A 27,924-nucleotide genomic window follows, 5' to 3' on the forward strand; every position below is an offset into this window, starting at 1 on the left:
ATATTATATCATACATTCATAAGTTAATATACCTCATGAGTTGCCTCGTGCATCATGCCCTTAAGACCTAATCATTTTGAATAACAACTTCCTATATAATATAACAGCTAACTTTAAATATTTTAATTGTCTGATTATATCCATTAGATGAAGATGGGGACTGTATACAATCAGTCAAAATTTGCTGTACAAATAAACCAGAGAGGTAGGCTTATAGATCTGTCTTTATTTTTCAGTATCCTTGGAAAATATACGCGAATGTTTCCGATTCACTCGGAATAATCTTATGACTTCACATGTCACAGGAACCATCACTGTCAAAATAACGTTAAATATAATTAAGAAAAGTCACGATTCTCAAGAAAAATATTCAATGTCAATCACAGGCCAGAAAAAACCTCTTCCCTATTATGTCTGTCTAATTCACGGGACTTAAATTATCAATGATATTGATTATTATTATAAACAAAGTTTTACCTGCCTCAATCTAACTCGTGGCTTGATTAATATATTTGCATTCGTTTCTTGTATTCTCAGCTCTTTAATGTCATGTTTTTTTAAAAGGCTTGTTTAAGGGGCCCATTGCATGGAATGCTGTCATTTTTGTGGTGACAGGCAATATTAACTGTTTTACCTGAATTTCAAAATGTTTATTGATCACATAGTTCTGCAGCCATATTGGTTTTGAAACGAACCCAGAAATGACAAATTTCACAGAGGAATCAGCAATATCATAGTTTTACATCATTGATATTCGTAGTGTGAATGTCATGAATAAAAAATAATGCACTTGTCCTTAAAAATGGCACAATTCCCATTCAAATTGTTAAAATTATTTTTCATGTACCAAACTTGACGATATCCAAGATATGTATTTACAAAGGAAAGTGGTAAAATACCAAAACAGTGTACATGCCGAGTATGTCAGGTAACATGAAAAAAATAGTTTACAGTGCACTGATCAAGTAAGAGTACTTCTGAAAACATTTTTCAATGCAGTGTCCAATATCTGAAATGCAGTGTGATGAGGATGGACAATTATTTGGTCCGAATAATAAGCTATTTGAATCAGTAGCATGTAAAGGATTACTGTTGAGATAAGTGTTAAATACATTATGCCCATATCTAGTATGTAATCAATAGTCACACTGTCACAGCACAACACAAAACAAAACAAAACAAAACACATAACAATAAAAAAACAGCACAATAAATTACATCGAAACACAACACAGCACAAAACAAACCACAATACAACACAACACATTAAAACGCAACACAACTCCCCACAGCACATGGCATGGCATCACAACGCACCACATCACAGCACAACACATCACAACGTAACACAGTACAACACAAAAAACGCATCATACCCCACCACAACACAGCACAACACATCACACCACAACATAACACAGCACAATAATACACAACACATCACAAAGCAACACATCAAAACATAACACATCACAACACAGCACATCGCAACACATCACAATACACCATACTCAAACACACAAAAAAACAGCACAGAAGAGCAAAATAAAACATAAAACCACACCGCAACACAAACATAAAGTCAGTTTTTTTATTATTCTTATTCACTGAACCCAGTTTATATGATATGCTCAATCATATGTCGTTTGTGTGTTAATTATTCTGGTTTTACTGGAACTAATCAATTGATTTCATGACATGCCCACCCCCACCCCAAGACAATGTATTTATTACTATGGTTTATTGCATTCAAATCCAAAGACTATTTTCATTTGAAAACCACACACCAGATTATATCAAATGTTTGTCCAGAAATCAATGACGTATACACAGCAATATCCACATGAGAGTTACGCGATTAATACTCGAAGAGAAAATCGGCAATATATGTGGCTCCTTTACATTATATGCTACCAAATTATATACAACGATCTCAAGCTTTCAGAGTCAGAGTACATCAAATAACAACCATGGTTAATTTGAAATAGCGAATGTATACGAACTTTTGTTGAACTTGTAAAATGATCCAATTGTTGACGTATAATGAGAACGAGATGCGACAGTGCTTTACCCAAAAAAAAACATTTGTGCAGAACATCAAGATCAATACACTGGGTAGTTATTGTTACTTTGGGCGACAGACATTCGGACTTTATATACGAGAAGTTAACAAGTGTCTTTGTACTCATATAGTAGAAGTGATAATATTAGCTTGTTGTATGTATTTTGTTATGTTAGTGGCTGTTGCTTTGTCCGGTGTTTGTTTTATTTAGTTTCTTTGAAATTGATAGATAGCTAAATGTGCTTATTTAAAACCCAGTAAAATACTCAAATTTGAAGATAAAATGTATTATTTTCTACACCGAGCAATGGTTATAAAACCTGGTTGTTATCATTGCAACATCAAATCCGATAACATTAAATACATAAATTTCCTTCGGGAGCATTAAATTGGCCAGCCAACAATTGATTCCCATTCATTATATTTATCATTTTAAATCGATTGGAGAATTCGTACACTTACACATGTGTCAAGAACGCTTTGTTTTCAATAAAGCGGTATATTTATTTTAATACGACGTTTTAAAAAGCCACTGATTTTATAAATAATAATATAAATAATAGAAACGGACTCTTCTCTAGATCCAATTTCATTTAAATTCGTAGTATACGCTTTCATTGGATGAAGACATTATTTGGTCACGCATACTACATATGAGTCTTTCTGGGATCTTACCAAATGGTTTCTGTAGCTAATGAAAACATCTTCTTTGAATGTAAATGAAGTACGAAGAATAATCGGGATGAATGTTTTTCAAATACAGTATTTATAGATGTCCATAAAACAAATTTATTAATTTATGAAACATTATAACCATTAGTGTTTAATACAGAACGTTGCAGTTTGAAAGCGAGATAGTGTCGAAGGTTGACTGACCACCATGATATTTGGTAATTATTTCTGTTAATTGTATTATTTTTATTTTAACCATTTTTGTATGTGTTATTTTATTATTATTTTTTTAATTATTTCACTAATCTTAATTGCTGTAAACTCTGTAATTAATCTTTGGACGTTCGGTTGAGCACAAATGGCATACACTTAATTAAAGACTACATTCACTTAATTAATATACCATGAAACCCCAAACACTAGTTTGAAAAAAAGTGGTAAACAAATCGGTTTAGGCCTTAAAAAAAAGGTGTGTTTCAGGTAACGAGCTAAAAAAAAATAGGTAGGGTAGGTCGGATTACTTTTTTTTTATTAATCTTTTTTTTTGCATTTAAACAATTTCGACAAGTTGAAATACAATTTGCTGAAAAAATATAATTAGCATGAATATATTTGGGTCTTTATTCAATACCCAAATATTATTTGAATTTATATTTTGAGATGATAAATCTTTAATTGGTCAAAATTGCTCACATTGGCAACTGATATTAGTTAGTTTCAAATTACTGACACCACCAAGATATCAAGTATCATACTCAATGGATCTTGTTGATCTCATAATTCAAAAACAGCCATTGAGGACAATTGTTGATACCTAGTTCAACTGAGGCGCCAACTAAATAGAATGTGAAAAAAGACAAGTTTCAAAGATGTTCAAGTTGTATTCAAGTTTCCATGTTCAATGTTCATTTATTTTTCATAGAGTCTCGTGCAGCATGGGAGATACCCTTCACTGGTGCATGCAGCTTATCTTTCCTTGATACAAAATGTATACCTGCTGCATTCTTTATGTCCGAACTGTAAACAAATATTAAATTTACCTACAACTTGCAAGTGTGTTGTTTTTAGGATATAAAAAATATATAATTATGCTATAATTATGCAATAAATTAAAATCTTATATATGTTGAAAAAAAAATTAGGATCAGGACGTATTTTTAGGTTGGGTCGGGTTACCGGAAACACACCCTTTTTTTTAGGCCTTACTGCACATCAAAGTGACATATATTTGATACAAGCCGGTAGGCTGATTGGCGTTTCGATCCAATAAAAATAACAACAACATTTTGTCGGGTGCATCCATGGTAGGACATGAACGTGAAGCTTAGATCGGTTTACAATTAAAACCGGAGCCACATATACGAATTTCGTCTTTTGCTGAAAAATCTTAATAAAATACGTAGTGTGTTTAACAACTCATGGAAGAATAATATGATTGTATTTGGTAAAAATACCCTAAAAATCACCCTAGCCCATGCACTCAGTCGACAGTTGTAATACGTTTTAGTAATTTTTCATTGAAATATTTCTGCCGCTGCCGTCATCTGGCAAGTTCAAAATACTTGAGTATTTTGAGTTATCATGACAATGTATATATTGGTCAACGATGTTGCCAGGCATACCCCCCAGATAGTTTGACAGATCACGGACTTTATTATTTTCAAGTCGTATGATTTTACCACTGGTTAATTTTTTCTCATTTTGCGTTCATCCACGGTTATTAACCGAGGTTCATCCGATTGTACCAAATTAACTACCCATTGTTTTTAGTTAGACATATTACAAAAAAACAAACAAATTAAATTACAAATATTGCGTCTGCGACCGTTTTAAGATCGTATTTTATTGAACGACGCATTGACATATCAAAGTTACCTGCGAGTGGGAACGTACGTTGATACATTGTAACAATGCGCAACGTATCCAAAATGAAAATCATGACTATTTGAACACTACTACTACTACTACTACAGCTATCACAGCAGCTCAGGTGAACATGTGATGTGAATACAACTATGTTTAGCATGATAACAACAGAAAATAGTACGATCTACTGATCGATCAGTATGTGGGTGTGTGGGGTCAAACTCGTGAACCGACGTGTTTTGTTTCAGTGGTCTAAAGTTTCACGTACGCCCACCGAGTTTTCAAATAACATCCTAGAAATTATATCGGCACATGATTGTAATATATAGGCTGAATATTCTATCGAAGCTATCTCAGATAGAAACAGAAGTTGAGAGAATTAGAGACACTGGGTTAGATATAGGTCGACACTATGACAAATAATTAATACTTAGTAGTGAAAAATAAGTATATTATTTTACGCAACGTTGTATATGTTTGTAAATATATATATATATATATATTTTTGCTGTATTTATACATGATTTTATTGTAATAATATTAGTTAATTATTTAGAAAGACAATACAACAATGCTCTAATTTTTGTGTGTGCATTGTAGCTAGACTGCGATTTTGTGGTATTGATCCAAAGTTTTTAAAACTTATTGTAATTGAATGCGGGTAATTTATGCATTAATTAGTCACAAAATCAGATAATGTGTTGTTCTAAATAAGTTCTCGGTACTATGGCAGTCATGTTTGAAACTACAATTGATTAGTAGACTATAAATCACTGAGCTTGCTGATTTTTTATAATACTAAAATTGTATTTTTTCGTTACAGGTTATTCTGGAACATAAGTTCCAGCAGTATATAACAAGATTGCGATTATTGAATATCAAAATTCTGGTTCCAGCATACATTCATACTACCAAGCTTCTTATCTGGCAAAAAAATCTGATGCAGAGCCTTGTCTAGAATGCAAAACATAATACCTGGTGCAAGCCTGTGTCTGGGCATATTATCTGATGTAAGCAAGTGTCCAAGCATACTATCTTGTGTCGGTCAGTGTGCAAACCTGTGTCTGGAATAACAAACAAATATCCCGAAATTAAGATCAAAGTGTTTACTCTACAATTTGTAGGAGAATATTTGGCACGATGGTATTCCAAAATCAGTTGTTTCAGCTATTTCCCGATTTTACCACCAAACTAGGATGAAGGTGCGACCTGCCTGTCAAGTTTTAATGTTTTCGGCCCAACAGAGTGAACTTCGGAAAATATTATAAATAGTATAAATATCTTTATTTTGTACACTTATTTCTACGTTTTATCAGTAAAATTTACCTCATAACTTCCTAGTTACACCATAATTAAACTTGGTTGATATTTATTTACATTCCCAAGTTTGAAGATGATCAGATAAAAATTGTCTGAGTTACTGTAACAACACGAAGAAGACAATTTTGAGTGGAATTTAATAACTATTTTGAAAAATATGCATAGAACATGTATCGAACTTGGCTGAGATCACAAATAGGATAATAAAATATCAAAGTTTGAAGAAAATCCTAACTAGTTTTACTATGTAGTCAGCGACGATTACAACAACATCGAGGGCAGACAATTTCCCCTCATTTACTGTGACGATACGGGCAAGGTAACAATGATCATTGGGTATCGACAATTCAATTTGAGTAGAACAGTATAGCAATTCAACAACTATTCCCATGTAATACAAAGGTTTATCGAATGAGTATTATTATTTATAAAGATCATTGATAAGCAGAGTGTTTCTATTTTGTAAATAAGCGGCGAAGGCAAAGACAAGAAACGCACTACTATACTATTTAATTCATGTAATTAAACAACGTTTTTTACAGGTGTTGTATACGTCATTATGAGTCCCCTATCGAACAGGACCTGACACGTTTAAAATATGTTTTAATAGTATATTTTTCCACCAACCTCTGATCAGTCGGTCTGCTTGTTTGAGAGGCAGTCAGAAAATTGAAAAAAAAATTAAGACACAAAATAACTCAAAATAAACAAAAAACCGAAAAAAAAATGCGTCATTATCTATGTTCATTTCACAATTTTGAAATTTAACACGTTCTACTGTTTGCGAGTAACAGTACGACTAGCGCCAACAATCGAGCGACGATGTTATTGTGTGCCTGCATGCGTTCACGCTAGTTTGATTGGTTATGTTTTGGTTCCATGTATGACTTTATATGATATGAATGCTGGTTATTAATCAACACAATTGCTATATTATAATGGTAAGTATGCATTTCTTGTCTGTTTTAGTTAGACTTCTTATATATGGGTTTGAGATGTGCGATCAGTACCTTGGTAAAGTAGGTCGCGACAAATCCGTAGCCTACTAGCTAGTAAAGCAATTTAATCACCTATATTACGGCTTATAAAGAGATAGATTGTCCCTGACTTGTTTTGGTTCGACTTTATAACTTTATAGACGTCACATTGTCGAGAAATAGTAGTATTTCCTTCATCTAGAAGGTTATAATGAAATATTTTGTTGTACGATATGTTACCGATATCTTGCACAATTGCACACAAACAATTTTACTTCCTTCCCAACTCCATGAAAAACAATATTAAAAAATATGTATGGCATTTATATTTGTTATACTGTACTAATATTGTAGATTTAAATTAAGTACATTTTCAGTGGATAAGTCAGTTTGTGGGGTTGTCTATATAAAAACTGGAACCAAAATTATTGTTAAATGTGAAATAAAAGTGATTGTTTAATATAGTCCTAATGCTGCATTCTTATAGGCAGCATGGTCAACTATGAATGGTTTACGGTTGAGTTATGGAGTATTTACAAAGTGTGAAGATGTCTGACACTGGTCGATTTTATAAATCTCACAGAAAAGACGAAATTCATAATAATAATGCGTACTGTAAAGAATATTGCTTTTACTAAATTAAAACAAAACAACTTAATTATGTGACTACAACACCTGTCAGTATATATCGTAGTATAATTCAAATATGCTCATTTTTTCCTACTGTCAGGATTTAAATTTGTATAGGTGTTCTAGTTTTGAGGTTGCAATTTCACGAATGATCACGAATCAAGAAATCTCAGACGAAATACGATTACAAATATTAATAATAATTAATTTTCAAATAATAATTACAATAAGGCATTGGCGTAAAATTGGTTTGTTACAGTCAAAGTAACATAATTTGTAATTGCATACAGAAAAAGTGGGTAACTTAGGATTGGGTAATACTAGGATCGGGAGGTTTGAAGCATTGTTAAAAGAAGAATTTCAAAATGGGGATATATATCAAACTACATGCCACTGTTCTGCACGAATGACAGTAATATCAAAAAGGTCTTAGCAGTATTGATGACCTACATAACACTTCATCTTGGATTAGTTGAACCATAACATCAACAAAGCTATTCAACAATACAGTAATGTGTCAATCTCATACTGGAATATTAAAGTTCCGAGCAATAAACCAGATGGCCTTGTTAGAAACATTACCAAGCATTATATTATTGGCTTAGGAGAAACGTGGCTGGACATGAACACACAACATGATTTACATAATCAACGATATTGTGCACATTCAACAATAAGAAAATATGCACTAAAAGAGGCTTTACTAATCTTATTAAACAGAGAATTAAAAGATTAGATTACCAGGCGATTCAAAAGTTAATTTCACATGCTTTTACTATAATGGAACAAGCACAGTTGATTACACTTTGGCAGAATTATGTTTTTTTAATAAAATTTATTTGCAATTCAGATCACTGCCAAAGTTCATGTCTTATAAGACTTCTAAAAATAATATCAGTCAACAGCCTTAATACCAAATAGCTGGACATCAGATGAGTTGGCAATTTAAAACTATTAAGAATATTATCTAAATGTCTTCAAGAAAACCGGTATCTATTGTTAATACAGACTTTGAACATAATACAAATGGAGTATGTAATACAGTTTATTTAATTACAGATAAAGTTGCAAAAACAATATTATTAAACATGAACAAAAACATAACATAAACAAATAAAAGACTGTAACTTAATTGATAATCTGGTCTAATCAAAACAGCTCAACGTTTAAATAATTTTCCATACCACATAAGGAGGGCTGTATCATTGCAAAAAGCAGAAATTTAAACAACTTATTAAAAGTAAGGATTAAATGTAGACAGTCATCTTAATCAGCTGCGTTAGACAGTATATGCCTAGAATTGATCGAATTAACTTCCAACTATCTTACCAAAGCATTAACTAAGTTGTTTAATCTAGTTCTTAACACAGGTTCAGTCCCCAAGTTATGGAATACAAGTCTCTCTACTCAGAGAAGAAAGCTGGTATTAATGATCCAAATAGTTACAGAAGAATCTCAGTAACAAGTAGTGGGGGACATGTTTTTTGTGTTAATACAAAATAAGGAAGGAAGAAAAATAAATCTTAACCAGCCAGGGTTTCGCACTTATCGAACAAAGTATAATTGTATATGTCTGCTTCATCGGCCTGACTATATAACATAATTAAACACATGCACAGTATGTTATTCATTAATAGTAATTCATTTGATAATAGTAAGGAATCATTGATCCAGTTACATTGAATAATCAAAATATCACATTACTATATGCAGATAACTTTGTTTTAATTACATACACATCAACTGGCTTGCAGTGAGAAATCGATGTATCACGATTTCGCATGAAATCGTCATTAAAATGGATATATGACAAAACACCATTCAGTTGTATAGGTAGCTACACCTAGCGAGGTATGTTGATGACCTTTAGCCGAAAAGGCAGCAAACCATGGTATATAACACAACTTTAAAATTGTTACCAAGTTGTTTGAATCAAACATCAAACAAATTCTATTAAATGTCACATATATATGGGCTCAAACATTACTGATTTCACACGATGGGACAAGGGCACATTAAAAGATTACATCTGAAATGCAGTAAAAGAACACTTCAACTGGATAGATATACAAGTAATGCTCACATTGAATGGTGAGCAATCTTCCAGTATTAATTTGTACTCGGATTATTCAACCCAAATATTAGCTACAAATAGAAAAGGCCAGAAAATGATTAATAATCACAAAATTATAATAAATTTGTCATTTTAAACAGAAATCCACTCATACAGAACTTTGACAAATACATTTTGAAATTATATAAAACCTAAAATTGAAATCACAAATTAGAAGTGATGATATCAAATTTAGGAATTCTTCTGCTATGAACCACATTTTTTTATTACTAATATAGAATACAGAATTAATATTTTTAAACTTAAGTCTACCAACCATGATTTGTATATTGAAAGAGGTAGTTATACAGTTCTCAAAACACAGTGTGATAGCAACCTTTTGGAAAATTAAATACATTTACTGGTGGAATGATCTAAATCTAAATTTACGTCAAAGTAACTTTACATTCTTTACTAAAAAATACTGACAAATGTATATACTAGTACTTAAAGCAGACTAAGGACATGAGTATATTAACACTCTATTCTTTTATGGAGCAGATAACAAAATTTTTGCACATACATCGTGCAAAAGGTGATAAAAGCACCAAATTTTGCATGGTGACTCCCAAGCGTATATTTATTAAATCTACCCGACTGGCCACCTGAAAATCGGCGGACTTTTTTGGTATGCCGAATCTATTTTTCTTTACTTTTAGCACTATCAAGTGTCAATTTCTTTTCAGTTTCTGGTTAATTGACGAGTCTTTTCTGGATTATTGTGTCAATTTTCAGGTTCCATAAATTCTTCTTTTATTGATAGAGGTGGTACTTTTGTTTCAGCAGCCAGCCATGTCATCTGGGTAGACTAATGGCTCGGGTCCTCATTGCTAGTTGAACTCTCACCATCATGGTTCCAGAAAGTTTCTATTAAACAACAAAGGCCACACCCACAAAGTTAGGGTAGCAAACAGAGTTGTGATTCAGTATGTCTAGCTCCAGAATTTGTATGTGCATGAAGATCACGAGCCAACCTTTGTGCAAATGGAATAGCTGAAGGATAAAGCACCTGACTGGCAATTGGAGACAATGAACCACACACTCAGATTGTACATTTACTTGGATAGTGGACCTTGAGGCTTTTTTTTTTCTTGGAAGTGATTGTTAGGCACTACCAGAGCACACTGGTGACAATTACTGCTGTTTAACCCAGCATGGGGTTCAACGTAAGCTAGGAAGAATTCATTTTCATACTTAGTGTCCCAAATGTTGCTTAACCAACCACAGTCACTTAACCAACTGCACCTGAATAGACAGGATGTGCTAGCACGGGAAAGCCGAGCCAAGGAAATCCTACCAAAGGGTAGACAATGACTATAGCTCCTTGGGTAGGAATATTCCTAGATTTCTGCAACTCAGCGAGTTACCAATCAAGCTTGATCCAGCAAGACTTGATGATGGGAGTGGGATATCCGAAACATTGAAAAAAAATGTAGCTTGGTATCATGAGAAATGTAGGCTACTGTACAACAACACAAAGTTACAAAGAGCTGAGAAACGACCGGCCCCAACAGCTGACAGACTGGAGACCAGCAGTAGCAGTAAAATCCCACGGAAGATCTTAGTCACAAAGAATGCAGAGTGCTTTCTGTGTGAAGAGGAAGGAGACAGCCTAAGTCAAGCTATGAACATGAACAGAAGAACTAATGAATGTGCAAAGACAATCAATAATGGGAAGCTCCTTGCAAAACTGTGTGCTGGAGACGTCATTGCTCAAGAGCTGAAGTACCACCCTACATGATTGGCAGCTCTGTACAGAGAGAGGCTGGGGCAGCTTGGCATTGAATATCCTCAGGCGCATGCTACTCGACTGAAGGACCAGCTGCTTTTCCACATGAGTTAGAAGCTCATCACCAGGGGTGTGATGTATTGCTAGCTTTTAAGAAGGATGTTGAGTCAATCATTGCACAAGCAAGCAGAGGCTATGGAGAGGCTATCCATCTTGCAAAGGCTGCTGGGGTGATATTGTGCGACATGCTTCAACATAAATCACAGTTCAACAGTACCTTCCATGATGGATGCCTTGAAAAAGCTATCCCAATATCACTGCTTCAATTTGTCTGTATGATCGAGCATGGAGTTGACATTAAGTCACAACTGCAGCATGGCACTTCCAAATCACACATTGCAATCTCACATTTGTTGCAGTACAACTGTTTTGCAAAGTCATAGAAAGACACACAGATTCACAGACATTCCAAGGACCGGGAGACACCTTTTGCTGTCTATGTTGGCATGTCCGTGTTTGCTAAGACGAGAAAGAGGCGACTCATAGAGATACTTCATGAAAATGGGGTCAGTATATCTTATGATAGTGTTCTCGAAATATCAGCCCAGTTTGGAGAGGCAGTTGTGGCCCAGTATGTGGAAGACGGAGTGGTCTGCCCACCTGTCTTGGGAGAGATGTGTTCACAACTGCAGCTGTGGGCAACATTTATAAAACTAAAGCTAAATATTCATTCCATGGTACCAGCATGTCCCTCTTTCAGCACCCAACCTCCTCACATAGAGATGGCTGCATTCAGATCACTTGGAACTTTGTTAGAAAACAGTGGCTGAACTAGTGTCATTGCTGAAGCGGGAGGTGCATCATCTGGTACAGCAGAGTCATTTCTGGTTGTGTCAAGTGTCACCAGAACAAACTAGCCCATCAGATCACAGCATGCAGCCTATACGCACTTATGAAGCAGGCATACCAAGACTACTGTTCAGAGTCTGAGAAGTTTGGCAAGTCAACTCTGACCTTTCAAGACTGGCATGATCAGCATAGACTTGAGAGTCCACAGTTCCAGTTCTCGAATCTGGCGTTGGATATGGAACTTGCCATATTCCTACTGATCCGCTCCTTCAGAGAAGGAAACTTTGAACTGTTCAAAAAGCACTGACACAGATGATTCTCTACTTCTTTGCAAATAACAACGTGAATTATGCCAGGTGGCCTCCAATTCATCTCAGGGACATGATGTCCCTGGAGCAACAGCTGCCAGAAGTGACCAGAGAGTTTAACAGAGGAAACTTTGTTGTACACAAGACAAAAAGAGAGTTCTCTTCCTTGGCCTTTGACCAAGCCCATGAGCAAAACAGTGCAGTCATTAAAAGTGATTGAGGAGCAATTGGACTGACTGAAGACCCAGGGGCACATCATAGGTGGATGGTGGCTAGCCCAGAGGTCAGTCGCCTGGTTGCTGGCCATTAGGCCATGTCCAGTGTGAAAGATTTCACCATCAAACATAATGAGCAGACTTCTGAAGGAGATCTCTAACCCCTTTCAAGAAATGTCAGCAGATTTACTGGTGCTAGACGCAAAGAACATTGCAGATCCAACCCTTGCTGATTTGGTTCACACACATCACGCCAGAGGAAAACAACAGTTCCAATCATTCATGGAAGTCTTGGGGAAAGAGGGAGAATGTTCATTCTACCAAACAATTAAGAGGAACAGGGTTTCGTTCTTCAAACATGAGCAGGCTGCTAGCAGTTCCAAGGAGATAGTGCTGAAAGATAACTGCCAGCTATTCACAAGACTATTCATCTCCTGCCAAGTCAGACAGTGTGACAAAAATGTTTCAAAAATGAGAACTAGTCAGGTCCAGCCTCTCTGTGACAGTGGCAAACTACATATGTGCCAGAAGTCACAGCATGTTGACATACTTCAATCCCTGCAGGAGCTTGGTCTAGAAAGCATGTGGATTGCTTTTGGTCAAGGTACCAACGCTAAGTGGATTCCAGTCCATGATGTTGTTTCTGCAATTTGGCACAAGAAATTCAGTGGGATGCTATATTTTCATGCTTTCACTGGGTGTGATATTGTCTCTGTTCTCCGTGGTAGAGGAAAGAAATCAGCATGGCTGACATGGGATGTGATGAAACTTAGTCACTGCCCGGGAGAAGTGTATGATTGTGACTTTTAGAAGCTAGAGTACTTTGTTGTTCTCATGTATGACAGATCCAGTGCTGCTGTCGGTGTGAACGAAGCAAGGTTGGATCTCTTTGCCCGCAAACAGAGGTCATATGATTCAATCTTGCCAACCAGGGCAAGTCTCATTGAACATGCAAAGTATGCTGCCTACCAGGGTGGAATCATCTGGAACGGACATGGACAGGACAGACATGACAAGTCTGTTTGTCAACTCTTCCATCAGTCGCAAAAATCTGTCAGGAACTGACCAAATGCTCTTGCAAGAAAAGCTGCAACCGGAGATGCTAATGCTTTCGATCAGGACTCTGTTGCTTTCTGTAGTTGCGTGAGTGAGTGGTAAGGAAAAAGACAAAATTCCTCATTATTTAAAGTTTGTATAATGCTATTACATGTAAAGGCGCCGGTTTTAAGGTATTTTTCTATTTGAATTGTTGTATTTTGTTGTTATTATTGTTAATGTTATTATTGTTAAGGTTGTAAAACTGGGCAAAATAAATTTAACATGTTATAAACCATAGCACTCTTTTGACACTCTTTTTAGTGTCATAATATCAGTAATCTGATTTTTTTAAAGTATACTATGTTATGAAGTAACAAACCTTAAAAATAAAGAAAAATAAAAAAATAAACTAAATTGAATATGTGTATTATAATGTTTATTTATCATTTTTTGGTACAACTGATACTCTGAAGATTGTAAAGCTAGAAATATTTGATTCAGCATACCAAAAACCATATATATTGACACCAAGATCATCTTGAAAAATGGCCACCATCTTGGAATTGTTAAGTATCCCCTTAAAAGTCACTATGCCAAATTTGGTGCTTTTATCACCATTTGCACATTTTTTTCTCTTATCTGCCCCACTATTTTTTATTTCACATTTCTGTACTTGTTTTTTTTTTCATAAAATATTATTCATAATCAATTTTCTTTTAATGATAAGAGATGGTTACATCACTCATGGTGATCGTTGATGTAACCGTAAATACCACTTAACTGAATATAAAGACATTTTTACATATTAACAATTATATTAACAAGTTTTTTTATCAATATACTGTGATACTTTGTTGACAATTTGTTTTGCGATTGACACATTCATAGCAGTATGGGGTAATCATTGCTTCTTGCAGCTATATTGTCAGATTGTAATTGCTGTGACTGTGTACTTGTCTAAGCTTTCTCCAATTAATAATTCTTCTCAGAATGTTGTCAAGTATCCTCTGCTATATTTATTATTTGCTGAAGTTGTGTGTCATGGTAAGTATACTTACCAATGTCCTTTATTTAAAAAAAAATAAAGCTTTCTGGTGTATGCCCGAAGGGGGGGGGGGGACTTCTGGTGATTTTTTTAGTTGTTCCACTGATATCTCAAATAACTTCACATTTCAATGGAACTTAGTAATTTGGTGCTCTGCTGTAATTACTGGTGCAAATGAGCTTAAGGTTCAAATATATGTTGAAAACCACAAGTCCAATTATTTTGATACTTGGTAAACTTGTATCTAATGTCAGACTTCTTTTAGGTTGGTTTATTTTATAAAGATATCTTCAATTTTCTAATTGTGATGAATATTTAAGTCAGGAATAACCTTTGTAAGATTTTATTTCTGTGGCGTAATTAAGTTCACTCACCCAAGAGCATTGCTCTTGTCAACTTTCAAAACCATTCATCACGTACATAACATTATATTTATTTGTTCAACATGAAATAGTTACATCAACATCACCACATAGAATTGTGATTGGTCCTGAGGAAACATTGGCATACAATGGAGAGACAGTGGTGATGAAATGCACAGTAGCAAGTGGACTACCTACATGGTTTAGAGTGGTACCTGGTGGCACTGACATAGAGTTATCAGATGGAACATCAGCTGCGAATCCCTATCAGATAGTAGGAGACCAATCCAGTGGTGAATACTTTCTACAAATACCAAATGTTCAAGTCAGTGATTCGCACACATATCAGTGTGCGCTTTTCAATGCTAATCCAGCATATATACAGGCATCATTAACAGTTATAGGTAAGGTGTATATTTAACAACTTGAGATAATATTAGGGTTGATACTAATTAAATATGCTGTATATAAGATATATGGCCCCTCAATTTGTCACTTGTATGATTTATATCCCACATTTTGGTACCCCCGCCATTCACAACGAATATTTGACTGCTGGACTGAATGTATGTTCTAATCATTGAAGTTTGGGTGGGGGCAATTTACCATTTTTGGATGTTGGTCGTTTTGATCACACCATGTCTTTTGTTTGCTTGTTGAAAAAATAAACTGTTTTCTTTATATAACTTGAATGTCATTTTAACAACTTCAACTTAACAAAATTTGATATTGGTATGATCCAAAAGTGTGTTTTTTTATGTTCAGAACATTTTTTAGACTGCTGAACATAAAAGTGCACTCTCAAACAAACAATATTCACCGAGCTTGAGAAATGATTCAGTGGGGTTTAAATGATAACAGAAATAAATATGCAAATACAATGTTCTATCAATCAATGATTTAAAAATAGTGTGAATGTCGATGATATGTGCCTGCACTTCCGATTCTCAATTTGTGTGTGTGGAATCAGATCGATATAGCTATGGTTGTATGGCTTCCTATTTATTTAGATTTCATCTGTCTGTCTATGTGTTTATATACACATTCATTTCCTTTAGCATTTGATTAAATTTTAGTCTTTAAATTTGCTAAATTCTGATATTTGAACTTGGGAGGCACTGGTTCCCCAAAACGTCATATTTTTTCAGGATTTGAACAATTATGACTGACAAGCAGCCATTGGTTTTTCACTCATGTCAAAGTCGATTGCTCACTAATATATTGCCTGTGTTAGTTTGACATTTGTACAAAGTACTATTCTCATAGGTGATAATGTTTTGTCAACTGTCGGATTGGCTGCCATCGTGTTAGACTGTCGACAGTCCTGTGGCCTAATGTAATTGTGTTTCGTAGACATTCGAATGCCGAAGGCGTTTGGTGGGAAAAGCGAGGGACTATAATCCCGAAAGACTGTCGCTGTCTGCAGGTTTCTAGTTGATAAGAATAATTCATAGTCGATGCTGACATCACGAAATAAATTATATTAACATAATGTATGCAAATTTATTTTAAATGACTCCCTGAATGCGTTAGTTGTTCACGTTATGATCATGAATACAGTCACTCCAACCAAAATAACAACAAAAAAACTATTAAATCGCCTATAACCAAGAAACAACGTGCATTATTTGTGGCAGTCAAATAGAAAATATAGAAAACCAGAGGAGACTGTTTCGCGGGAACAACAGAACTACAACATGCAAAAAAATCAAATTTGTTGTGGCAGAGACGCTCGACCTACATCTTACTAGTTCGTATGCATGCAGAAAGTGTGGACTGGGAGCGTTGACTCTGCATAAAAACATGGATGACGTCAGTAAGAAATTTCAACAAACTAAGCGAGAGTTATTGGAAAGGTGGCAGGCATTTTCCTCTAAGAGAATGACAACTGAAAGTGAGGGATCCCTCGTTTTGAAACGAGTTCTTTTTTGACAAGAAGAATGTCAACACGGCACGCACACGAACACATCTCTTCTCTGTGTAGTTTGCGATATTGTATCGCTGGTATTCTTCGCAAGAAACATAATGATAGTCTAAACGTTCCAGCACCTCTATAATGCATTCGTCAAGATTTGTTTGTGTTATATCAAAAACTGCTGTGAAAAGTGTCGCTTTTGCATATAGTACAGTTAGAACAAACTTCGTCTTTTCCTTTTCACGATCGGCCACGAAACTTTCTGTCCCGGCGTTCGCAATTTATTCACACCTATTAAATACGTTTATACACAATATTTATTAACAATATTATTAGGTACGACCGACTGCCGACAGTCAAATATTGTGTCCAAAAGCCTAAAATCACAGTCTGTAAACATGCCTGCCCTTACGAAAATGTTCTATAGAAAGTCTATAAAACTTTTGATAGACTTTCTATAGACTTCTATCAACATTTTTCTATTGATTTTTATAGAAGTTTTTCGAAGAATTTCTATAGAAAGTTTCTAAAGTTTTATAGCATTTTCGCCCGTTGTTCTATAAAACTTCTATGGAAATCCTATAAAACTTCTATAGACATTCTATAAAATTCCCATAGACACTCTATAAAACTTCTATAAAACTCCTATAGACATCCTATAAAACTTCTATAAAACTCCTATAGACATTCTATAAAACTTCTATAGACATCCTATAAAACTTCTATAGACATTCTATAAAACTTCTATAGACATCCTATAAAACTTCTATAGACATCCTATAAATCTCCTATAAACATTCTATAAAACTCCTATAGACATTCTATAAAACTTCTATGGACATCCTATAAAACTCCTATAGACATTCTATTAAACTTTTATAGACATCCTATAAAACTTCTATAGGCATTCTATAAAACTTTTATAGACATTCTATAAAACTTCTATAGACATTCTATAAACTTCTATAGACATTCTATAAAACTTCTATAGACATCTTATAAAACTTATATAGACATCCTATAAAACTTCTATGGGCATTCTATAAAACTCCTATCACATTCTATAAAACTTCTATAGAGATCATATAAAACTCCTACAAACATTCTATAAAACTCCTATAGACATTCTATAAATCTCCATTGAAATTATGTCTATCAAAGTTAAATGCTGTAGCATTTACATACATAATTCACATCCAATCTTGAAAAAATAACAAGCACAATACATGGTTTATGTCATATATTAAATAAATAATTCCTCTGAAGTTTCATACAGACTCAAAAACAAATTGCAATAAATAAATATCTACTTTGTCCATAAATTACACTTATATCAATGTGGTTAAGTAGGTGTAAATAGTAGGAACTGCATAATAGTTTTTTTGCTAGAAATTGCGATAATAGAGTAAAAAGCTTTTCTTTCTTATGATTACAACTGCATCATACTCTTTGGACTTGAAAAACTGCTGATACTACAGTCTGTAATGAAACAAAACAAAATAACTAAATTAATAAATGTACACATTGTTTTAGCAGCATTCTACTTGCATATACAGTATGATGCTAAATACAACTGATGTCATTATGATGCAGTAGTGTTTTATCATTCTTGTGCAATGGAATATTTAGTTTTGTTTTCAAAATAGCAAACTTGATTAGGTTCAAGGTGAACACAACCCTAAATCCTATGTACCAAATTATTTGGAATACAATTGTCATGACAGGGGTTGCAGATATCAAGAATATTGCAGTCGGTATTATATTTTAGATGTCTAATGAGAATAAAATTAAGACCTTCAACTGGTTCTAAAATACTTTAAAGCATGTTATTTTAGCTAATTTAAATAAACCATAATTTCATAATTTTAATGTAATAATATGCACTGGTTTTAATTTGGGTTAGTAAATATAAGTAAAAACAACTTAAATGAAAATGTACTACATGTACATTAGGAGCAAATGATCATGCCATGCCATAGGTGAAACTTAATTAATTAATTTAATGTAATAATATGCACTGGTTTTAATTTTGGTTAGTAAATGCATTTCACAGGTGAAACTTAATTGTTTTGTTGCAATTGTTGATTATTACTCAGTCGTAATCGTAAAAGCATATAAAATATCAGTTTGTTGGTTTGTCATGAAGTACATGTACAAGTAAAATTTATTTTCATTCTAGCAGCAAATGTTCATGATCGCTGCACACACAAACTCAATGTAAAATAAAACCCGTCATGTTTATTTTATATATCAGCTGACCTGAAATTGTACGCATTATTTGACCTGATAAGTCAAACTGGTTGTTAACCATTCCGAATGGTTAGGGTTAAACATATCCAGGAATTTTTGATAAATTGAAGATAAATTGAAAAAGTACTGTGGAATACTTTATTTTTGCTGGAAATAATTTTCACTGAAAAGGCTTTTTGGGTGTTTTGCTTGGAATTTATTTTCACTGATTTTTGATGAGTTTAATGTGAAATATAGGAAAAAAGTATATTCGCTAGATTTTATTTTCACGGAATCATCCCTTCATCAAAAATAAAGTATTCTACAGTATTTAACACTTTTCAGCACGATATCAGCTAATTGTTAAACAGAGTTTTGCGTGTGGAAGATGTAAGAATGGAGTTGGAAGGGTGGTGGAACAGGAAGAAAAGTTGTGTGATGAGGTTGAGACAGTGAAGGAGTTTACATACCTGGGGGACAAGGTAAGTGTGGGTGGTGGATGTGAGGCGGCTGTGACAGCTAGAGCAAGGTTTGCTTGGGTGAAGTTTAGGGAATGTGGAGAGCTACTATATGGGAAGAGATTTCCCTTGGAGATGAAAGGAATAGTTTATAAGAGTTGTGTGAGATCAGCATTGCTGTATGGGAGCGAGACATGGTGTTTGAGTGAAAATGAGTTGGGTATTTTAAGGAGGACAGAGAGCGATGGTGAGAGTGATGTGTGGGGTGAAGTTGATGGACAGAAAGAAAACTAAGGACTTGATGCAGATGTTGGGTTTGAAGGAAGCGGTAGATCGGTTGGCGAAGGCAAATGGGGTACGTTGGTATGAGCATGTGCTGAGGAGGGAGGATGGGCATGTATTAAGAAGGGCCCTTGATTTAGAGGTGAGCGGTCCAAGGAAAAGGGGAAGGCCAAAGAAGACGTGGAAGATGCAAGTGGAGGAGGAGAGTGGGAAGGTTGGGATGAGGATGAGGGATGCTTTAAATCGTGTAAAGTGGAGGGAGGGGGTAAGAGCGATTGCTACTAGTTTAAGGTGAATCCGGCCACCCTCGTCTTCGGGGACCAAACCGGATTTAAAACTCTGGACTACTACTACTACTACTAGTTTACCTATTCATTTTCGTCATGATTTTGTATTCTTGAATGGGCTTCAATAACCATGAAACAAAGTTTTGTATGGGTGTTGTATCAGTCCAATTCTTTAGCATTAATTCAATAATGATTGTGCGTATGCATTTATTTTTTAATTTAAATTTTTATTGTTTTTTCATGAAAGTTGAATTTCTCTTTAATTTTGGTTTTACTTACACAAAATAATTTTTAACTTACATCCGAGATGCAAAAACAATTAATTCTGGATCTAAAGAAAATGTTATCCATGTATAAGCTCATATTCATTAGAAATAAACTTCAGAAGTTTCAAATTACACAATGTGACACTCTATTCATAAATCATTATTTTTGAAAATCAAATTAAGAATACAGAGTTATCAAAGACCAGACTCAGACACATGCTCAGTCATTGTAAAGTTTCCTTTACAATCCTCATTTGCATAATTTATGCATGGCGCCATATTTAAAACTAGTAAACAAAGGAACAAAATGAAAGAAAGAAAAAATTATAATATGGTGTGTCATCTTCATTTATATTGTTCTCAAATGGACAGATTGACAGAATGTAGGAATGAAAACAAATTTTAAAACACATGTTCTGACAACCTCAGTTGAGCACTTCATATTAGTAGCAATTACAATAAATGCTGGCTCTGCTATTATTTTTGGGCTTATGACAAACAGTTTCAGGTTTCATAGACGTTTTATAAGAATCGTATAGTTTTTTTATAAAATATTTATCTAGAAAACAATATGAATGAAAATTAATAATAAAACAATTACATGTATGTCATGTCCTGACCACCTCAGTTTAGCACTACACATTAGTGGAAATTACAATAATTGCTGGCTTTGCATTTATTTTTGGGCTTTTGACATACAAGTTTAGGTTTCATAGAAGTTTTATAAGAATTGTATAGTTTTTTTATAAAATATTTACCGAGAAAACAATATGAATGAAAATTAATTATAGTAAAACAATTACATACATGTATATGTCATGTCCTGACCACCTGAGTTTAGCACTACTCATTAGTGGAAATTACAATAATTGCTGGCTTTGCATTTATTTTTGGGCTTTTGACAAACAATATTAGGTTTTATAGAAGTTTTATAAGAATCGTATAGTTTTTTTTATAAAATATTTACCCAGAAAGCAATATGAATGAAAGTTAATAATAAAACAAATTACAAGTATGTCATGTACTGACCATCTCAGTTTAACACTACACATTAGTGGAAATTACAATAATTGCTGGCTCTGCTTTTATTTTAGGACTTTTGACAAACAATATTAGGTTTTATAGAAGTTTTAAAAGAATCATATAGATTTTTGATACCGGGAGATATTTTTTTTATAAATTGTAGGAATGAAAAACATCTCTTATAACCATTTTTCCATAATTTCCTGATTTGAGTTTACAAGCGAGAATGAGATGAATTGGCCGATTACATAGTAATCTGAGGTTAACACTGCTGGGACGACCACACCTGTCTACTACCCTGCTACATATCAGTTGTGTTCACGTTACACGAAGTACGGGCTAAGATTTAAGCTCATTTAGGCTTATCTAGAATATTTGCATTTTGGCTAGACCCAATTGCGTCCACGCACAGGGAGGGCCAGTCGTTAGCACGGGCTAAGGGGTGGCATTAGTCGGTGACCTTTGGTAAGCCGCTATTTACGAACGAAAAATGGATGACAAGCGCTAGGTTCTATTTCTGCTGCTGGCATGTTTCGTTCTAATTTTGAAGCGACGTGCACAGGAACGCGAGAGAAGACTGACCCAACTTATTTGGATGCACATAAACAGTATACAACGGGCGTAACAGAATACAGAGTTTTATTAATGCATGTCGCAGACAGCGAACCAAATTTTTTTGGTCTACGATTGGAGCTGCTGTACGCTCTACTACTACAGTGACCCGATTAGTGTGGAAGCGAGCGCGGAGTAATGACTGGTGGAATAGTGTCGTTATACGATCATGGGACAATTTTCACACCCAAAAGTCGCTGCAGAGGGCACTTAGCCCTGGGCTAAGCGTTCGCGCATACTTCGTTAGCCCGTGCTAAGGTCTAGACCGCGTCTTAAATTCGGATCAGATTTAACCCGTACTTAGCATTCCTTAGCGCGTGCTAAGCGTTCAGGCACGTTTTCTTAGCACGGGCTAAGGAATTTGACCTCTTAGCCCGTGCTAAGGAGCTGTGCATGAACGCAACTATCATGTTTTCACAATCGTAGTTTATACTTAACACCTGACCATGGGGTTCATTTGCCTCACCCCGTTGCCAGTCGTTTGTTCAATGTTATGTTTTAATTATCACCCTCATACTTATAATAATCCTCTTTCTGCATAACACATCCAGTCCTTTGTATCATTGCCATGCTTTGTTTTTAAGTACACATTCCATAACCTGCATTCTTGGCAACCAATCATATTTTGTATATTCCATAATCCTCCCATCCCCAACCAATCAATTCTCTGCATCTTGGTTATTTAACCACTAGACCAAGCATTCACTCATCAGTCATATCACACTTGCTTCATTGGGCCATTCCAGTTTATATCTGCACCAATCTATAAAACTTCGGCAGACTTCGTCTGCGAAGGCTGAACATACCCTGTTCACAAAAAAACACCTAAGGGTAGCATTCCCTATAGAAAAAAATGCCTCTTCTAAGGGGTCACCCCGCGGGGTGATCACGAATAGAGGGTCTGATCCTATATTCAAACGTTTCCGCTGCACCAATGGGCCGCCGGAAGCTTGTTGGGAGGTGGGCGGGTTCCACCAACTTTCTGGTAGGTATGATTAGGTATGCAAACGGGTTTGTACAACACTCATAGTTTACTACATCACCTACCACAAAGTCCGTGGAAATAATAAATTCCATTTATTACTTGTTAGGCAGAGTAGCACGCTCACCCAAGGTGGGGAAGCTCCGGCGCCTGAAATGTGTATGTTTCGACACAAAAAAAAAGAAAGGTAAAAAAACTGAGAAGAAACTAAAACTACTCACTAACAAGAAGTCTTGGCCCAGGATAAACCACTTAGGCGACTCTTCGGGGACCGAGTGTCTCGAAAGTAGATCCCCCATTATTGGCTGGCTTACTAAAGCCGGTTGACTGAACAATAAAATAGGATCCCAACAATTTTAATGCATCAAAACAAGTGTATTGCTAGGGTTTAATAGCACCAAATAAAACCGGCAGCGTCAAGCAAAGGAGGCTGGTTTCGACTGAAGACACTGTCACGGTACCGCTTTCGTGCACAGGACCCCTAGGTGATGCGGGCTGGGTCAACAGACACTGTCTGACCCGTCAACACTGGACACAAAAAATGATATTCAAAGCAGGGTGGCTCTGTTTGCCCCGCCCATAACAGACAAACATGCACTTCTCAGTGCCCCTAGACACCTTGGTATGGTCGCAGTACCAGCTCAGAGCTCGGGCCGGGCATAGAATCCGTCTCAGATGGTCCTCTTTGCCATCTACGTAAGTCGGCTCAGGGTCAGGCCCTGGGATTCCTGGTAAGATAGCCCAGCCGAGTCTTCAAAATAACTAGTCAGTTCATAGAGGAGGCACATCCGCCACTAAAGGACAGTGTCCCTATCTCTGAGCACCGCCAACTTGACGCTATAGCCAAAAGAAAAACTGTTTACATAGTGACAACCTAGCGTCTGCCTTATCCATAGGCTCTAAGGGGGGGGGGGTGTCGTAACGTCATTAGATCAACGACAAGTCTCAGCCATTTTCCTTGATCAAAGGTATAGGAAACAATCAGCTACCTAGCTAATAGAGATGATCAATCTCCCTTCTGTCACACCAATCAATGTACGGTCTTCATCTGGATTCGTACAAACGTCTGGTGCCGTCCGACTGTGCCAAAGCGAGGAACTTGGACAACTCTGCAGAAAAGCCTAGTGCTTGCACGAGTTATTGATAGCCCCACGCGTGTATATGGAATAGCACAGGGCTCATCGTAAGAGTGCCGTCTTGCTGGGACAACAGATCTGGAAGATGTGGCAACCCCACGGTAGACTTGACTAGAAGTTCCAGCAACATTGGGAGCCAGACCTTCACAGGCCAATTAGGCGCCACCCAAGTCAGAAGACAGGTGGGCTTGAGTCGCAACTTCTCAAACACTTGGTGCCCAGTTGGAAGTAGGAAAAGCGTAAGAGTCCCTGCAGCTCCAAGAGATCGATAGAGCATACGTGGCGAAAGCGCTCATCTCCGGAAGGAGTGACACGTACGCCGGGAGCTTGGCATGCCAGTGATTTGCAAACAACTATCTGGGGCCTGTCCCAGAGACAAAAACGGCCGGTCTGCCACCCATTGGGGGGGGTCTGCAACTCGGTGTTCTGGAACCGAATACGTCTTGAGAGGGCGTCCGCCGCTGTTGTGTATCCCCAGAAGTTGGAGCTCTACCAGCGAGCCGCATCGCTCCAGCAAAGGGCGAACACGCCCTTGCTATGTGTCGAACTGCATAGCCAGAAAAACCAGGCTGTGGGACGGTATTGGACTTGGCAATATTTTATAAAAAAGCCCAACTCGTGTAGGAGCGTCTGCATCAACCGCACATGCTCAACTAAGACTTCCCTGTCTCGGTTGTGTATTAATTGTCAGGATATGGGTTCAGATAGACCGATGACTGGTGTAGCAGCTCGGTCACCTGTCTTAGCACTCTGGTGAAGACATAAGTTGCCGTGCACAGACCGACAGGGAGGGCGGTAAACTCGTAGACTTTGCCCTCTAATGAGAGTCTGAAATACCGGCTGCATGAGTGGTGAATGGGAATGTGCAGGTAAGCGTCGCTCAAATCCAGCAAGGCCAACCAATTGCCCGAGTGCACTGACAGAAGTACTGAAGCCGGTGTTTCCATACGGAAGCACTTGAGTTCCACAAACCCGTTCAGCCGACTGAGGTCTAGGACTGGACGCCACCACCCGAACTCTTTGGAAGGAGGATGATGCGGGAATAGAACCCTGGTGATACACGGGGGTTCCCCACTAGGGGTGTCACCCTTTTCTTCATAAGGCTTGCTACTTCCTGTTGTATTGTCTCCGCCTTGAGGGAGGGTGAGGAGCCAGAGGAGGAGGAGACCGGAGAGGAATCTGATACCCATATGACACTACTTTGAGCGTCCAGGAATCGGAAACCCTTCTCAGCCAAGCTGGTATGTACTGCATAAGGCGTAATCCCATGGGAAGGAGCGAACGGGGCTAGTGCTTCCCAAAAAGCTATCAATTTATGACATACACAATTTTTTCATATAGGGTATTGTCCATTGTTACACTTTGACACCTTCTTGGAAACTCCCAATCCGATTGCTTTGATATTATATATGTAGGTCCTTTGATTGCTACTGTTATCAAGTACTTTTTTTCAAGGTCAAAAACTATATTATATTATATACATCTGTCACCGTAATGCCATAAGTTACAGCATGCCGTAATTTTGCGGTATTTTGCGGGATATTTTCATTCTACCATATAAGGAAATGCGAATTCTAAATATGAAATGATCATGCGCGTAAGCATTCTCTAATATTAAAAACAAACATGGCTGCCATCAGGGTTTGACTGGACTCCGGAGCTCCACTCAAAGATGTTAGCTGATTCTGTTCTAAACTTTTTGGATTTCGGAATTTCCATGATGTAACCTTGGAAGGAAAAGATGTATAATAATAAGGTTATTATGAGAATGCCTCAAGCTATGCACTCCCCTGTGTATTGGTCGATACTCCAGCTGTACTGTCTTCGTGAATACTTTGAGGTAATCTCGTAATAACCTTATATTATTATTAGTAGTAGTAGTAGTAGTAGAATTATGTAATAAACAACAAAAACAGATGTAGTTAACTAAATTTAAGTTGTCATTTGAAAAGTTAAAGTACAATTCAAGACAAATCAAGGTTCCCACCAAAGATAGGTCATTCATTATTACGTTGGCAAAATAAAATTAAAAATTATTGAAACACTGAAAATCATCACCATCCTTGTAAAGAATATTGTTTTTGACGTGTTAGTGTATATGCACTTGGAAATTTGTAAACATGAACACACAATGGTATTATAAATATGAGTACTACTGTTTCAGATACAGTACCAAGTTGCTCTGTGACTGGAAGTATTACAGGCAATAAAGTAAAAGATGGTGACACTGTATCATTACAATGTTCTGCAACTCAAGGTGTACCCCCAGCTGTGTTGGTATGGTTACAAGATGGAGTTGTACAATATACAGGAACAACAAGTCAAACTGAAATACACTGGATTACAGCAATAGAAAGAGAAGATGATGGAGAGTTATATAAATGCAGTTTACAACACAGTACACTAACCAATGATATATCATGCCAATCTGTAATACAATTTGATGTTGAATGTAAGTAATTATTGTTATTGAATTAAATATTATATCATTTGAGAATCATTCTTTTCAGTTCAATAATACAATACTTTTCTGTTGTTACTTTTAGATGACCCTGTTATCAGTGTTATTATTGATAGCGGTAATAATCAAGGGCAGATAAAGGAAAACAATGACTTTGTTGCTACATGTGTTGTCAATGAGAGTCATCCAGCTGTTGACAGTTACTCATGGAGTGGTCCTGGTGCGTTTATTGGAAATGGGAGTACGTTATCATTATCTGACATAAAACGATCAAGTCATGGTAGTTACACATGTAGAGCTAGAAATACATTTCATGATGGCAGTCAAGGTATAGGAACAACACAGATAAATGTTGATGTACAATGTAAGTACAGATGAGTGGAAATGTCGATAGTTATACATGTACAGCTAGAAACACATTTTACGATGGCAGTCGGGGTATAGGAACAACACAATTAAATACTGAATGTACAATATATTGTTTATCAAAGTTTTTTTCATGGCCTATTAATTGTACACAGACACATTAAATGTTGTCATTTGTGTGTGTACGTATGTGCAGCTTACATCAGTCTTGATTATCTTGTTTAATTGTTGCTGTTTGGTAATCGGGTAACATTTGATTCCAGGATAGCTAACCAACTCTACAAATATTAGGTGCAAGATATGTAGGTAATATCTTTGAACTGTTTTCATTTAACTAACTATGCAAATATGCTAATTTTTAATATTTAACATACTGGATAATTGCTATATAGTTTGACAGTGATTTTTTTGAATGTGATATTTTAGATCCACCGGAGTCTGTAAGTACAAATCCAGAATTTATTGGTAAAATTGTAGAAGGCAGTGATTTTACAGCTACATGCTCTGCCACTGGAAATCCAACTCCAAGTTACACATGGGAGAAACCATCAGGAACACTAAAAGTATCAGGAATGACTTTAAACCTCAATAATATTAACAGAAACCTAGCTGGGGTTTATATATGTAAAGCAGTAAATACATTGCATGATAGTTCAACACCAAGTGACACATCATCATTAACAGTTGATGTACAATGTAAGTATTAAACAGTAAATACCTT

General features: G+C 36.0%; 1 protein-coding gene across 3 annotated transcripts in view; it reads left to right on the forward strand.

Annotated features, from left to right (window-relative positions):
* The first annotated feature begins 6,740 nt into the window (after nt 1-6,740).
* Nucleotides 6,741-27,924, forward strand: part of LOC102806974 (basement membrane-specific heparan sulfate proteoglycan core protein-like) — a 106,548-nt gene continuing 85,364 nt past the window's right edge. For all 3 annotated transcript variants that reach the window (XM_085499287.1, XM_085499289.1, XM_085499288.1), the window contains exons 1-6: nt 6,741-6,861; nt 14,769-14,823; nt 15,279-15,590; nt 26,541-26,828; nt 26,923-27,201; nt 27,630-27,899. In XM_085499287.1, the coding sequence (XP_085355413.1) occupies nt 6,823-6,861; nt 14,769-14,823; nt 15,279-15,590; nt 26,541-26,828; nt 26,923-27,201; nt 27,630-27,899 (1,243 nt within the window). In that variant the 5' untranslated portion in view covers nt 6,741-6,822. The remainder of the gene's footprint in view (nt 6,862-14,768; nt 14,824-15,278; nt 15,591-26,540; nt 26,829-26,922; nt 27,202-27,629; nt 27,900-27,924) is intronic.

Source organism: Saccoglossus kowalevskii, chromosome 5, assembly GCF_978046115.1.
Source record: "Saccoglossus kowalevskii chromosome 5, keSacKowa6.1, whole genome shotgun sequence".
In the NCBI taxonomy this organism is placed as follows: Eukaryota; Metazoa; Hemichordata; class Enteropneusta; family Harrimaniidae; genus Saccoglossus; species Saccoglossus kowalevskii.